The following is a 15,671-nucleotide window of genomic DNA, read 5'->3' on the forward strand; positions in this document are numbered from 1 at the left end:
GCTCACATGCTACCTTGAACGTTTCCAGGAAGGCTCCTCATATCTGGATTGAGTCTCCTAAGGTCCATTGTCAGTTAAGTGTTTTTCTTGATTTGGCGCTTACTCAGAATAGTCCTTTCTCAAGAAGCTGACCAAATGCTTCACTGATGCTACTTAGAATCAAATACAATGAGATATAAGTATATAGCCAATATTCATAACTTCAAATACAAAAATGATACCCACGTACAGCATAATCACAACTAGCAAATTATAACCTTTTCATAGACCTTACTTGACCTCCTTTGTACAAGATTTGGTGCAACTATATGACCTTGGTTGCAACAATGATCTATACGGTCACAGTTCTTGTCAATGATGTCACAGATAGTGCTTGTCCCTCTTTTTTTTTTTTTTTTTTTAATATGCCTATTTCTCTCTTTAAGATCTCACTCAGTTCCTTCCAAATTTCAACAGCATCAGCAATGAAAAAGCTATTTCCCTGTATTTTGTTCAAGGATACAGAAATGGGCTTCAGGGTACTCAGCATGTGTTCAACTTTTCTCTTATGCCCAGTGTTGAGAACTTTGGCTGTGATGGTGCCATCTATTTTCTCACAATTTTGTACACAAGGGGTATGTACACTATGGGATTACTCTGATTTTACAGAATTCGATTTTTGGCAACGGATTGTATAAAGTTGAGTGCATGCGGCCACACTAAGCACATTAATTCAGCGGTTTGCGTCCATGTACCGAGGCTAGCATCGACTTCTGGAGCATTGCACTGTGGGTAGCTATCCCATAGTTCCCGCAGTCTCCCCTGCCCATTGGAATTCTGGGTTAAGATCCCAATGCCTGATGGGGCAAAAAAACATTGTCGCAGGTGGTTCTGGGTACATCCTCCCTTTCCCTCTGTGAAAGCAACGGCAGACAACCGTTTCGCACCTTTTTTTCCTGGGTGAACTGTGCAGACTCCATACCATGGCAAGCATGGAGCTGGTTCAGCTCAAGACAGCAGTCATGAACATTGTAAACATTTCGTGCATTATCATGCAGTTTATGCTGAACCAGAACCTGCAAAACCAGGTGAGGAGGAGGTGGCGAGGCAGCGTGGCGACGAGAGTGATGAGGACATGGACACAGAATTCTCTCAAACCGTGGGCCCCGGCACTTTGGAAATCATGTTGTTAATGGGGCAGGTTCTAGCCGTGGAATGCCGATTCTGGGCCCGGGAAACAGGCACAGACTGGTGGGACCGCATAGTGTTGCAGGTGTGGGACGATTCCCAGTGTCTGCGAAACTTTCGCATGCGTAAGGGCACTTTCATGGAACTTTGTGACTTGCTTTCCCCTGCCCTGAAGCGCCAGAATACCAAGATGAGAGCAGCCCTCACAGTTGAGAAGCGGGTGGCGATAGCCCTGTGGAAGCTTACAACGCCAGACAGCTACCGGTCAGTTGGGAATCAATTTGGAGTGGGCAAATCTACTGTGGGGGCTGCTATGATGCAAGTAGCCAAAGCTATCGCTGAGCTGCTGCTACTAAAGGAAGTGACTCTGGGAAATGTGCAGGTCATAGTGGATGGCTTTGCTGCAATGGGATTCCCTAACTGTGGTGGGGCGATAGATGGAACCCATATCCCTATCTTGGCACCGGAGCACCAGGGCAGCCAGTACATAAATTGCAAGGGGTACTTTTCAATGGTGCTGCAAGCACTGGTGGGTCACAAGGGACGTTTCACCAACATCAACGTGGTATGGCCAGGAAGGGTTCATGACGCTCGCGTCTTCAGGAACACTAATCTGTTTAAAGGGCTGCAGCAAGGGATTTACTTCCTGGACCAGAAAATAACTGTTGGGGATGTTGAAATGCCTATAGTTATCCTTGGAGACCTACCTCTTAATGCCATGGCTCATGAAGCCATACACAGGCAGCCTGGACAGTAGTCAGGAACTGTTCAACTACAGGTTGAGCAAGTGCAGAATGGTGGTAGAATGTGCAGTTGGACGTTTAAAGGGTCGCTGGCGCACTTTACTGACTCGCTCAGACCTCAGCCAAACCAATATTCCCATTGTTGTTGCTGCTTGCTGTGTGCTCCACAATCTCTGTGAGAGTAAGGGGGAGACATTTATGGCGGGATGGGAGGTTGACGCAAATTGTGTGGCCGTGGATTACGCGCAGCCAGACACCAGGGCGATTAGAAGAACACCCCAGGAAGCACTGCGCATCAGAGAAGCTTTGAAAACCAGTTTCATGACTGGCCAGGCTACGGTGTGAAAGTTCTGTTTGTTTCTCCTTGACGAAAACCCGCCCCCTTGATTGACTCATTCCCTGTAAGCAGCCCACCCTCCCCCTTCGATCCCAGCTTGCTTTCAAAGGAAATAAAGTCACTATTGTTTAAAAATCATGTATTCTTTATTAATTGATTATAAACATAGGGAGAGAACTGACAAGGTGGCCTGGGTGGGGTTTGGAAGGAGGGAAGGAAAAGACCACTTCAAAAGTTCAAAATAATGACAGCCTTTTGGTTGGGCTGTCCACTGGGGTGGAGTGGGAGGGTGCATGGATCCCCCCCCCACGTTCTTATGCGTCTGGGTGAGGAGGCTATGGAACATGGTGAGGGGGGAGGGCGGTTATACAGGGGCTGCAGTGGCACTCTGTGATCCTGCTGCTGTTCCTGAAGCTCCACCAGACGCGGAGCTCACGTGGTAGCCCCAGCGTTGCATCCCGCCACCTCTCATCTCGAGTGTCCCTCCTCTTCTCACGTTCGTCCCTCATGGCCTCACATTCACTGGCTGCTTTCCTGTGCTTTGATACCGTGATAGCCTTCGGGATGGAGGAGGGAGGCTCGAAAAATTTGCAGCTGCAGAAGGAAAAAAAGGGAGAGAAGTATTTAAAAAGATACATTTTACAGAACAGTTCTTATACTCTTTCACGGTGAACAACACTATTCGCATTATATAGCACATGTGATTTTGGTACAAGGTTGCATTTTGCATTTTAATATTGAGTGGCTGCGGCTTTGGTGTTAGAGATCACAGTCGCAGGGCCGGGCAACAGAATTCATCTTGCATGCAGCCATGGTAAGCCATTGTCTTTTGGCTTCTGCAACCTCCATAAAAGTAGCACCCTCCTTTCCCATACCAAGCAAAGCCTGTTGAATGCTGCAGTTTTCCTGTTAATGTGCAGCAGCAGAAACCAAACTAAACCTCCCCACTACCGATCCAGTTCTCTGGGATGATCGCTTTACCCCCTCCCCCCACCACATGGCTGGTATCAGGGAAGATCCCTGCTAGCCAAACGCGAAAAGCTCAGCCCCAATTCCCCCCCCCCCTTCCGCTTGGCTAACTGCAGGGAATGATTTCTTTTCAGCCACAGGCAAACAGCCCAGTAGGAACGGCCACCTCTGTCCCCTTAATTAAATTCCCATGGTGGCAGCCCCCCCAGAATTGCATGCAGCTCAGCGTGGAAGTGGCATGTCTGCGGCTCTGCCCCAGACTTTCCATTTTCTTCTTTGGTTTTAACCTTCACGCAACACTGATGAGAGTCCCTATTGTGGCCTCTTTCCATCATGCCGTTGGAGATTTTTTTCAAATGTTTTGGCATATTTGTCTTTTGGAACGTAGTTCTGCTAGCATGGAATCCTCTCCCCATATAGCGATCAGATCCAGTAGCTCCCGTATGGTCCATGCTGGTGCTCTTTTTTGATTCTCGGACTGCATGGTTACCTGTGCTGATGAGCCCTTCGTGGTCACCTGTGCTCTCCACTCTGGGCAAACAGGAAATGAAATTCAAAAGTTCACGGGGCTTTTCCTGTCTACCTGACCAGTGCATCCGAGTTCAGATTGCTGTCCAGAGCGGTCAAAGTGGTGCACTGTGGGATAGCTCCTGGAGGCCAATACCGTCGAATTTCATCCACACTAACCCTAATTGGAACCCGCAATGTTGACTTCGGTGCTACTCCCCTCGTTGGAGAGGAGTACAGAAATCGATTTTAAGAGCCCTTTATGTCGAAGTAAATGGCTTTGTTGTCTGGATGGGTGCAGGATTAATTCGATTTAATGCTGCTAAATTCGACCTAAACTCAATGTAGACCAGGCCAAACTGTCATCAGATTGGGCCAGTTCTTGATATAGTGCTCAAAACAGTCCACTACTGAGTTCCATCGCACGTCTTGTGGGAGAGTTAGCTTGGTTCCTCCCACTTTTTTCAGAGCAGCAGCTGCAAAGTGGTTGTTAGGGAAGCATTTTGCAATTTCGACAACATAGCCTTTATTTCTAGAACCCTGAAATCTTTGGCTAGGAGGTGCATCAAATGAGCACTTCAACCCTGGCTTGGTCTACACTATGGCGTCTGCAGTGTTCACCTAGGAAAAAAGGCGCGAAACGGTTGTCTGCCGTTGCTTTCATGGAGGGAGGGGGGAGGCTGTACCCAGAATCACCCGCGACAATGTTTTTTGCCCCATCAGGCATTGGGATCTCAACCCAGAATTCCAATGGGCGGGGGAGACTGCAGGAACTATGCGATAGCTACCCACAGTGCAACACTCCGGAAGTCGACGCTAGCCTCAGTACATGGACACACACTGCTGAATTAATGTGCTCAGTGTGGCCGCATGCACTCGACTTTATACAATCTGTTGCCAAAAATTGCATTCTGTAAATTCGGAGTAATCCCATAGTGTTCCTCTGCCCACAGGTAGAGGAATTTCATTAAAATATTCCCAAACTAGGTCTCTTTTACGGCTTGTTGCCGTTATAGGTTTTCCCTTCTGTCATAACTATAAAGGGAAGGGTAATAGCTGTCCTGTGTACAGTACTATAAATCCCTCCTGGCCAGAGACTCCAAAATCCTTTTCCCTGTAAAGGGTTAAGAAGCTCAGGTAACCTGGCTGGCATCTGACCTAAAGGACCAATAAGGAGACAAGATACTTTCAAATCTTGGGGGGGGAAGGCTTTTGTTTGTGTTCTTTGTTTGGGAGTGTGTTCGTTCTCGGGGACTGAGAGGGACCAGACATCAATCCAGGTTCTCCACATCTTTCTAAACAAGCCTCTCCTATTTCAAACTTGTAAGTAAATAGCCAGGCAAGGCGTGTTAGTTTTCCTTTGTTTTTCTCAACTTGTAAATGTACCTTTTACTAGAGTGTTTATCTTTGTTTGCTGTACTTTGAACCTGAGACTAGAGGGGAGTCCTCTGAGCTCTTTAAGTTTGATTACCCTGTAAGGTTAATTTCCATACTGATTTTCCAGAGATGATTTTTACCTTTTTCTTTAATTAAAAACCTTCTTTTTAAGAACCTGATTGATTTTTCCTTGTTTTAGATCCAAAGGGGTTTTGGATCTTGATTCACCAGGAGTTGGTGGGAGGAAGGAGGGGGGATGGTTAATTTCTCCCTGTTGTAGATCCCAGGGGGGGGTTGGAACTGATTCACCAGGAGTTGGTGGGAGGAAGGAGGGGAATGGTTAATTTCTCCTTGTTTTAAGATCCAAGGGGTTTTGGATTTGTTTTCACCAGGGATTTGGTGAGGGTTTTTCAAGGCTTCCCAGGGAGGGAATCCATTGATGGTGGCAGCCGAACCAGAGCTAAGCTGGTAGTTAAGCTTAGAAGTTTTTCACGCAGGCCCCTACATTTGTACCCTAAAGTTCAAAGTGGGGATCTCAGTCCTGACACCTTCTAATGAGAGAATGGCATGGTAGATCTCAAATCAATGAAGGCTACACTCAGAAAGTCCTCAAGACTTCTGGAATATGCTGTTCAAACAGTTTCCCTTTTGTTTCTACTGCCTGTCCTTCCCTTCTCTTTGCCCAGATCTATTTCACCCCCAACAGTCTTCTATTCATTGAACTTTTTGAAACTTTGCACTTTTAGAGAGAGGTAAGGGACTGACTCTGTGTACACAAATTTGCAGAGGGACAATTGGATTGAGGTCTGTTATTTCTCGCCTCTATATATTTATTTACTTAAACATTTTTGCTGTTAATCATGTTATCTCTGGAGACACAAATTCACAGTTTGAGAACTAAACATCTCTGATGGTATCTTCTAGACTGAGCACTGAGGCCCATTGGGTAGATAGAAAGATTAACCTAAATTATCTATACAGAAGCCCCTGGAACTCTTGAGATTAGGTCCATAGTCCATGAACTCTATTGGAACTCATTTACAAAACTTTTCTTAAACATTACATGAATATATTGTCTCATACTATAGAATTAGAATTTATAATCCCTATTCCATGATGAGATATCTTTGAGCTATAATGTATCTTTAGATAGGTTTATTCCTCAAAAAGCATTTTATTAAAAAAATCCGATTTAAATAAAAAAAATCCACTTTTTTAAAATCATTGATTTTTATTCACCTTGGTATTTGTTTTCTCTTGAGATACTTACCTTGCAATATTATCTTACCAGCTTACCAGAGGGTAGTTGCAGTTACCTTCCCTGTTTTGTTATTTTGGAAATAATCCTATATAAATGTTACATTTTTTTTATCTTCTTGTAAAGTGTTGTTAAACATTCAGTGCTTTGTTTGTCAGAAACCTGTAACTACCAATAATTGTTCAGTTAAGGGTGTGATTAAAAAATGTGGCCTCTCCGACATTAATAAAATATATTAATTTTAAAATATCTATATTGGTGTAAAAACAACAAAGAGTCTGGTGGCACCTTAAAGACTAACAGATTTATTTGGGCATAAGCTTTCGTGAGTAAAAACCTCACTTCTTCGGATGCATAGAGTGAAAGCTACAGATGCAGGCATTATATACAGACACATGGAGAGCAGGGAGTTACTTCACAAGTGGCGAACCAGTGTTGACAAGGCCAATTCAATCAGGGTGGATGTAGTCCACTCCCAATAATAGATGAGGAGGTGTCAATTCCAGGAGAGGAAAAGCTGCTTCTGTAGTGAGCCAGCCACTCCCAATCCCTATTCAAGCCCAGATTAATGGTGTTGAATTTGCAAATGAATTTTAGTTCTGCTGTTTCTCTTTGAAGTCTGTTTCTGAAGTTTTTTTGTTCAATGACAGTGACTTTTAAATCTGTGATAGAATGACCAGGGAGATTGAAGTGTTCACTTACTGGCTTGTGTATGTTACCATTCCTGATGTCCGATTTGTGTCCATTTATTCTTTTGCGGAGGGACTGTCCGGTTTGGCCAATGTACATGGCAGAGGGGCATTGCTGGCACATGATGGCATATATGACATTAGTGGATGTGCAGGTGAATGAGCCCCTGATGGTGTGGCTGATGTGGTTGGGTCCTCTGATGCTGTTGCCAGAGTAGATATGGGGACAGAGTAGGCAACGAGGTTTGCTACAGGGATAGGTTCCTGGGTTGGTGTTTCTGTGGTGTGGTGTGTAGTTGCTGGTGAGTATTTGCTTCAGGTTGGGGGGTTGTCTGTAAGCAAGGACTGGCCTGCCTCCCAAGGTCTGTGAGAGTGAGGGATCATTTTCCAGGATAGGTTGTAGGTCGTGGATAATGCGCTGGAGAGGTTTTAGCTGGGGGCTGTATGTGATGGCCAGTGGTGTTCTGTTATTGTCCTTGTTGGGCCTGTCCTGTAGTAGGTGATTTCTGGGTACCCGTCTTGCTCTGTCAATCTGTTTCCTCACTTCCCCAGGTGGGTATTGTAGTTTTACGAATGCTTGATAAAGATCTTGTAGGTGTTTGTCTCTGTCTGAGGGGTTGGAGCAAATTCGGTTGTATCTTAGGGCTTGGCTGTAGACAATGGATCGTATGATGTGTCTTGGATGGAAGCTGGAGGCATGTAGGTACGTATAGCGGTCAGTAGGTTTCCGGTATAGGGTGGTGTTTATGTGACCATCACTTATTTGTACTGTAGTGTCCAGGAAGTGGATCTCTTGTGTGGACTGGTCCAGGCTGAGGTTGATGGTGGGGTGGAAATTGTTGAAGTCCAGGTGGAATTCTTCAAGGGCCTCCTTTCCGTGGGTCCATATGATGAAGATGTCATCAATGTAGCGCAAGTAGAGGAGGGGCACTAGGGGACGAGAGCTGAGGAAGCGTTGTTCTAAGTCAGCCATAAAAATGTTGGCATACTGTGGGGCCATGCGGGTACCCATAGCAGTGCCACTGACTTGAAGGTATAAGTTGTCCCCAAATCTGAAGTGGTTGTGGGTGAGGACAAAGTCACAAAGCTCAGCCACCAGGCTTGCTGTGGCCTCATCAGGGATACTGTTCCTGACAGCTTGTAGTCCATCCTCATGTGGAATATTGGTATAAAGTGCTTCTACATCCATGGTGGCCAGGATGGTGTATATTGGTGTAGGACTTTATTACCAGATGAAAAAAGTATAATCTCTCTCATTCTGGTGTCATTCTCTTAATACATCTACCAATTACAGTTCTCTATGAGAATTTGGTAGCTGTAAGAGGAATTTTTTCTTTTTTCTCATATGTGTTTTGGTCACTCTTAGACTGTGTCCTCAAACCATTGCTTAAGTCTTTTGCCACATAAACTAGTCTCTGCATGTTTTCAGTAATTCTTAGGGTATGTCTACACTACGAGAATAGTTCGATTTTACTTAAATCGAATATGTGGAATCGATATTACAAAGTCGAACGTGTGTATCCACACCAAGGACAGTAATTCGACTGTGTGAGTCCACACAAATGGGGCAAGCGTCGACATTGGAAGCAATGCACTGTGGGCAGCTATCCCACAGTTCCCGCAGTCCCCGCTGCCCATTGGAATTCTGGGTCGAGCTCCCAATGCCTGCTGGGGAAAAAAATGTGTTGAGGGTGGTTTTGGGTAACTGTCGTCATCCAACCGTCACTCCCGCCCTCCCTCCCTGAAAGTGCCGGCGGGCAATCAGTTCGCGCACTTTTCTGGTGAGTGACCGCGCGGACGCCATAGCACTGCGAGCATGGAGCCCGCTGCGACCATCGCTGCAGTTACGGCCGTTGTCAACACCTCGCACCTTATCATCCACCTTTTCCAGAGGCAGATGCTGAGAAATCGGGCGAGGAGGTTACGGCAGCGTGGTGAGGACATGAAGTTTGAGAGTGGCACAGACCTGTCACAAAGCACGGGACCCTGCGCCGTGGACATCATGGTGGCAATGGGTCATGTTGATGCTGTGGAACGGCGATTCTGGGCACGGGAAACAAGTACGGACTGGTGGGACCGCATAGTGCTGCAGGTCTGGGATGAATCATAGTGGCTGCGAAACTTTCGCATGCGTAAGGGCACTTTCATGGAACTTTGTGAGTTGCTGTCCCCTGCCCTGAAGCGCAAGGACACCCGGATGCGAGCAGCCCTGACTGTTGTGGGGGTTGTTGTGATGCAAGTAGCCAACGCAATCGTTGAGGTACTGCTGTCAAAGGTAGTGACCCGGGAAACGTGGAGGTCATCATAGATGGCTTCGCCGCGATGGGATTCCCAAACTGCAGTGGGGCTATAGATGGAACTCACATCCCTATCCTGGGACCGGACCACCAGGGCAGCCAGTACATTAACCGAAAGGGCTACTTTTCAATGGTGCTGCAAGCACTGGTGGACTATAGGGGACGTTTTACAAACATCAACGTCGGATGGCCGGGCAAGGTTCATGACGCTCGTGTTTTCAGGAACTCTGGTCTGTTTAGACGGCTGCAGGAAGCTATTTACTTCCCGGACCACAAAATAACTGTTGGGCATGTGGAGATGCCTATAGTGATCCTCGGGGACCCAGCCTACCCGCTAATGCCCTGGCTCATGAAGCCCTATACAGGTGCCCTGGACAGTGAAAAAGAACTCTTCAACTACCGTCTGAGCAAGTGCAGAATGGTGGTGGAGTGTGCTTTTGGACATCTCAAGGGGAGATAGAGAAGCTTACTGACTCGCTCTGATCTCAGCGAAACCAATATCCCCATTGTTATTGCAGCTTGCTGTGTGCTCCACAATCTCTGTGAGAGCAAGGGGGAGACCTTTATGGCGGGGTGGGAGGTTGAGGCGAATAGCCTGGCTGCTGATTACGCCCAGCCAGACAGCCGTGCCATTAGAAGAGCCCAGTGGGACGCACTGTGCATCCGGGAGGCTTTGAAAGCTAGGTTCCTGAGTGAGCAGGGTAACCTGTGACTATTACGTTTGTTTACAGAGAAGCTGAACCTGCCCCCGTTTCTTTACCCAGTGAATGTTCACTATCCTTTCCAGTTTCATACCCCGTTCACCCCCTTCCTCCCCCTTCCAACACACGTTTAAAAATAAAATCACTGGCAATTTGTTAATGAACACAGTTTTCTTTATTACTGTTTTCGCGGTAAAGTGTTGAAACTGGGACGCAGACTGTGGTAGGGAGCGGGTGTAGTGTAGTGATGCAAAGGACGCTTCTAAACTCGAGGAATGACATGCTCCTGCTTCTAGAGTGGTCCGCAGTGGTGGACTGGTTGTTTCAACGTAGCCTGCCACCCCTCCTGTTCGAGACTCTGTGTGTGGGGGCTATGTGACTTTCTGGCAGGGGAGGACGGTTACAGATCCCCTGCTGCGTGGCTCTGTGATCCAGGATAAGGACCGCTGCATAAGATCTCTAACCGCCCTCCCCCGCCCCCACAGAAAATGAAAACCACCTCCCAGACTGACCAGGGTGCCTAGAGACTGCAATGTGTGTGTGACCTGCTGCTGAACCTGCCCCTGTGTCTGTACCCTAGTAAAGGTGACTGTCCTGTCCAATTACCAACTCCCTTCCCCCCCTTCAAACAGACTGTCCTCTAAAAAAACATGATGGAAACAATAATTAACAGAAACGTATTTTTTATTAGCAACTATACAGTTACGGGATGAAACTGGGATGGGGGCTTGGGTGAGGCGGGAAGGAAAGGACTTATCAAATTTTGGGGAATGACAGCCTTCTGGTACTTGAGCAGTCTGCAGGGGTGGAGTGACAGTTTTCACGGACTCTGCTGCCCCTCCTTCTTGGTACTTTGGGTGAGGGGGGTATGGGACTTTGTGGCGGGGGAGGGTGGTTACAGATAGACTGCAGCGGGGCTCTGTCCTCCTGCCTCCGGTCCTGCAGAACATCCACAAGGCGCCAGAGCGTGTCCGTTTGCTCCCTCATTAGTCCAAGCAGCGTTTGAGTCACCTGCTGGTCTTCCTGCCGCCACCTTTCCTCCCGTTCGCTGTGTGCTCGCTGGTATTGCGACATGTTCTCCCTCCACTGGGTCTGCTGGGTTGCCTCGGCTCGGGAGTTGCCCATAAGTTCTGAGAACATTTCGTCCCGTGTCCTTTTCTTTGTACGCCTAACCTGCGCCAGCCTCTGGGAGTGTGATGCCAGGGTAGGTCGGGAGACAGTCAGAGCTGTGGGATGGGAAAAAGGGAGTGAATTCCTCAGAAAGATAAATTTTGGGGTGAACAAAGAACATAGTCTTTCTCTGTGAACAAGACCATGCACAGCACCTATCACATGCGCACTCAGGACAAGGTCGAATTTTCGGCCTTCGCATTCAGTGCCTGGGGTCTTGCAGTGCAGATCAGACAAGCGTGGCCGGACAGTGGAATTTGGGTAGCAGGCTGACATGGTAAGCCGTAGACTTGTGGCAGCTTAAAACTGTAATAATAGCACTGCCTTACTTTCACGTTCAAAGCAATGCACCTAGCGTTGGCCAGTTCCTGCTGCCAGCAATCCGGCAAGCATGAACTCTGCCCCTGTCCCACCCCCTCGCGGCTGTCCCCGGGAAAGATCCCTGTATGCTGCCCCTCTCCTGTCTCCACCGCATGGCTGTAAACCGCCGGTTACAGTTCTGTAAAGGAACAGGCAAGCAGTCCCAATACTAACATTCCCCTAATTCAAAGCAGGTCACCATGAGCAACAACACTCTGATGCGGATTTCAGAGAGCGACAAAGAACGCATGCTTTGTGAAAGCCTGCAAAGACCAGGGCCGTATGCAGCCATGCTCTGCAAGGCAATGATCCCGGAGTACTTGCTGCTAGCCTGGCGCGGGAACGTTTCGTACTATGGAGGACACAACAAGGCCGCTCTCCCAAGGAACCTCATGCAAAGGCTTTCCAATTACCTCCAGGAGAGTTTCATGGAGATGTCCCATGAGGATTTCAGCTCTATCCCCGGACACATAAACCGAATTTTACTGTAGCTGCGCTGGCAAGGACTAAACAGTAGAGCGCCTAGGGCAAACCAATCACGATAAACCGGACATTGTTAGATTTTTTGGCAGTAGTTGCACTACCAAAGACTAAAACTTTAAGCGCCTAGGGCAAAGTAATAATGAAAAACCCACTGTTAATATTAATGTTCTGTTCAAAATAAATCTTTACATGTTTATAACACTTACCGACTGATCCTCCCCCTGATTCTGGGTCCGGGTTAACGCCTGGGGACGGTTGGTAGGGGATCTCGGTGTGGGTGATGAAGAGATCCTGGCTGTCTGGGAAATCAGCGTTGTAAGCGCTGTCGACTACCTCGTCCTCCTCATTTCCTTCCTCATCTTCCCCGTCCGCTAACATCTCTGAGGAAGCGGGCGTCAACAATATCCCATCCTCAGAGTCCACGGTCAATGGTGGGGTAGTGGTGGCGGCCGCACCTACGATGGAATGCAGTGCCTCGTAGAAACGGCATGTCTGGGGCTGGGATCCGGAGCGTCCATTTGCCTCTTTGGTCTTCTGGTACCCTTGTCTCAGCTCCTTGATTTTCACGCGGCACTGCGTTGCATCCCGGCTATATCCTCTCTCTGTCATGGCTTTTGAGATGTTCTCGTAGATCTTTGCATTCCGTCTTTTCGATCGCAGCTTCGAAAGCACGGACTCATCGCTCCACACTGCGATCAGATCCAAGACTTCCTGATCAGTCCATGCTGGGGCCCTCTTTCTATTCTGAGATTGTATGGCCATCTCTGCTGGAGAGCTCTGCATCGTTGCCAGTGCTGCTGAGCTCGCCATGATGTCCAAACAGGAAATGAGATTTAAACTGGCCAGACAGGAAAAGGAATTCAAATTTTCCCGGAGCTTTTCCTGTGTGGCTGGTCAGAGCATCCGAGCTCGGACTGCTGTCCAGAGCGTCAACAGAGTGGTGCACTGTGGGATAGCTCCCGGAGCTATTAGCGTCGATTTCCATCCACACCTACCCTAATTCGACCTGGCCATGTCGAATTTAGCGCTACTCCCCTCGTTGGGGAGGAGTACAGAAGTCGAATTTAAGAGACTTCTATGTCGAACTAAATAGCTTTGTTGTGTGGACGGGTGCAGAGTTAATTCGATTTAACGCTGCTAAATTCGACATAACCTCCTAGTGTAGACCAGGCCTTAGTAATAAGTAATCTAGGGGTGCCATAGCTTGTATAACGATGAGTCAATTTATGGTCACATAATGTGCCGTGTGACGTATTTCTCTTCCCTATCACAAACTATCAGTTAAGTATGTATCTGGCTTTTATTGTTTGTATAGTTTATCTTGGGAGTCAGACTTGTAGTTAAAACTTTAAACATTAAGAAATAACCAAGTCTGAAGGGGGGAAAAAAGTTCCTCTTCTCATCATTGATACTGTCATACAGTCACTAAAGTGAAGTAATCAATGTAAATTGAGAAATGCAGAAAATAAATATTTTTGTAATTTCTCTTTTAAGTCGTCTGAATAATTAGAAATATACTTGGTCAGTAGTGTCTGAATTAGTTACTCATTCCTGTTTTAAAAAAAAAAAAAAAAAAAAAAAACCTGCTGAAGAAAAATATTCTCTCTCTGACTTACCATGTTAGTCCTGGAATAAGTGAAATGTTCTGCAAAATAAATTCATGTTTGAAAATGTTCTGTTATTTAATTAGAAAATACAGGGGTATATTTACTTGTTGGGTAAAATGTTGATTAGTATTTAATATTGAAATTTATTGCTGTGAGTAAAAATAGAAAAATGCACATCCTACACCGTGTGATTATTTATTAAATTAAATCTGATGCTTTACTTGTTTCACTAATCTAGCCTTTTTTTTTTATTTGCTGTAGGTACCGGGGCATCTTGCATCTACCCATTACTTGGAGCCACTTTGAATGGCTGGTATTTCCTAGCAACAGAAGTGGATGATATGTGTTTCAATTATGCAAAGAAAAATGTGGAACAGAATAATTTATCTGATCTTATAAAAGGTACCATATAATAATCATTCATTAGCTTTCATTCCCCTTTGATGTTTCCACTTCTCCTGTTTTAAACAGATGTAATGATGTATCTTTGCCTTATTTAGTGGCTAATGAGAATTTACAGTCCTGTCAAATATATGCTACCCTGATTTTGGTGTAGCAAAGAGTAACCACATGTTGCTAGACCATCCCCATTGAAATCAGACAGCCACAATTGGTCCAAAAACTTAACAAAAAACCCAGTTCACTCTTATAAACCAGGCTGGACAGTTCTAGACTTTTGATGCATATGAATAATCAGATTTCTGCATATTTATGATAATCCCGTCCAAAAATCTTTAAAATGAAGTTAAGGTTGCAGATACCTGCACAAAACACTAATAGGTAGCCTTTGATATGAATGTGACAGAATTCATACTGTTCCATGCTGCCCCTTACGTGTGGAATGCTGTTCCCAAATCAATTTGTACAGTCACTGCCCTGCGCTCCCTCAAATTCCTCCTCCTTTTTGTATGTGGATTTCCTTTTTATGGGTCTAAGATCTGGAGGGGGGCCTGATCCAGCAGACTTTAGAAGGAGAGGGGTTTGGTAATCAGTCCCATTCGCTGTCCTGTGGAAGGGAGTCCCTATGCTGCAAATGCCACTAACAGGGAATCTCACTCCTGCAAATCTTTGTAAGTCCTCGGGATCAGGGCTTCATGCACCACCTAGGCTCCACAGTTAGGAGTGTGGTGCTCTCCTCAAATTGACCTTCTAATGTCTTCTGGACTTGGCCTTTTTTCCTGAGATCTGCAGGAAGTGGGAGAATGAGGAGGAAATGCAGCTAGTAGGTTTCCAATGGAAAATTCCTCTTTCTTGGTCTTTCTGGAGAGGGGTGCAGAAAGTGGAGCCTTACCCTTTTTCCTCCTTCCACAGCTTCTCAAATGTTAGATTCAGCCTCCAATATGTAAGCCTTATGAGGCTGAGTCATGAGAGGAAGAGAAGTCATGAGACTTCAAACAATCAGCCTTAAGATACCCATCAGAGCCTACAAACCTGCTTATGGGTTTAAGAGGCTCCTTGGGGGCTCTCCCCCATCCCCACATTCCAAGCCTTCCTTAGGCTTGTCAGACTGCAAGCAAAAATATGGACAGTGGGGCTAACAAAGCTATTAAGATCTGATTGAAATTGTGTGTGGCCTCCTGTAAATCTCTTACACCTTGTAGGGTGGTGGGACCCTAGTGCACGTAATGCTTACGTTGGGAGGGTGATCACTGATCTCTGGCCCCCTCCTCCTGACCCCTCACAGGCCTCCAGTAGCAGTGTTTCAAATTCAAAAGTTAATAAATCGTGTTAGACTTCAACTCAAGTTTGGTCCTGTGCACTATACCTCACCTAGAGGAATCTGGTAAACTAGGTTCTGTCTCTATTCTTCCTTCCCGTTCTTAAAAATAAAGTGGTAGAAAATTAAAACTTGAACTGTGAAGATCTATTTTTAGTGTGTAATAATAATTCTGGAACTCCACATACAGTTCACTTAAAATTTAATAGTCTAGGTCTGAAGCAGAGAGAATTTTTCTATCTGTTTTGAGACATGGCTATTTGAGGAGTCAAAATCAGATTTATAATGA

The 15,671-nt window shown here is 46.2% G+C and overlaps 1 protein-coding gene across 1 annotated transcript in view; it reads left to right on the plus strand.

Moving 5' to 3' along the window:
* Positions 1 to 15,671, plus strand: part of METTL16 (methyltransferase 16, N6-methyladenosine) — a 48,635-nt gene that overhangs the window by 9,642 nt on the left and 23,322 nt on the right. Inside the window, exon 3 of the mRNA XM_054042800.1 lies at positions 13,927 to 14,067. Coding sequence (XP_053898775.1) covers positions 13,927 to 14,067 — 141 coding nt within the window. The remainder of the gene's footprint in view (positions 1 to 13,926; positions 14,068 to 15,671) is intronic.

Source organism: Malaclemys terrapin, chromosome 1, assembly GCF_027887155.1.
Source record: "Malaclemys terrapin pileata isolate rMalTer1 chromosome 1, rMalTer1.hap1, whole genome shotgun sequence".
In the NCBI taxonomy this organism is placed as follows: domain Eukaryota; kingdom Metazoa; phylum Chordata; order Testudines; family Emydidae; genus Malaclemys; species Malaclemys terrapin.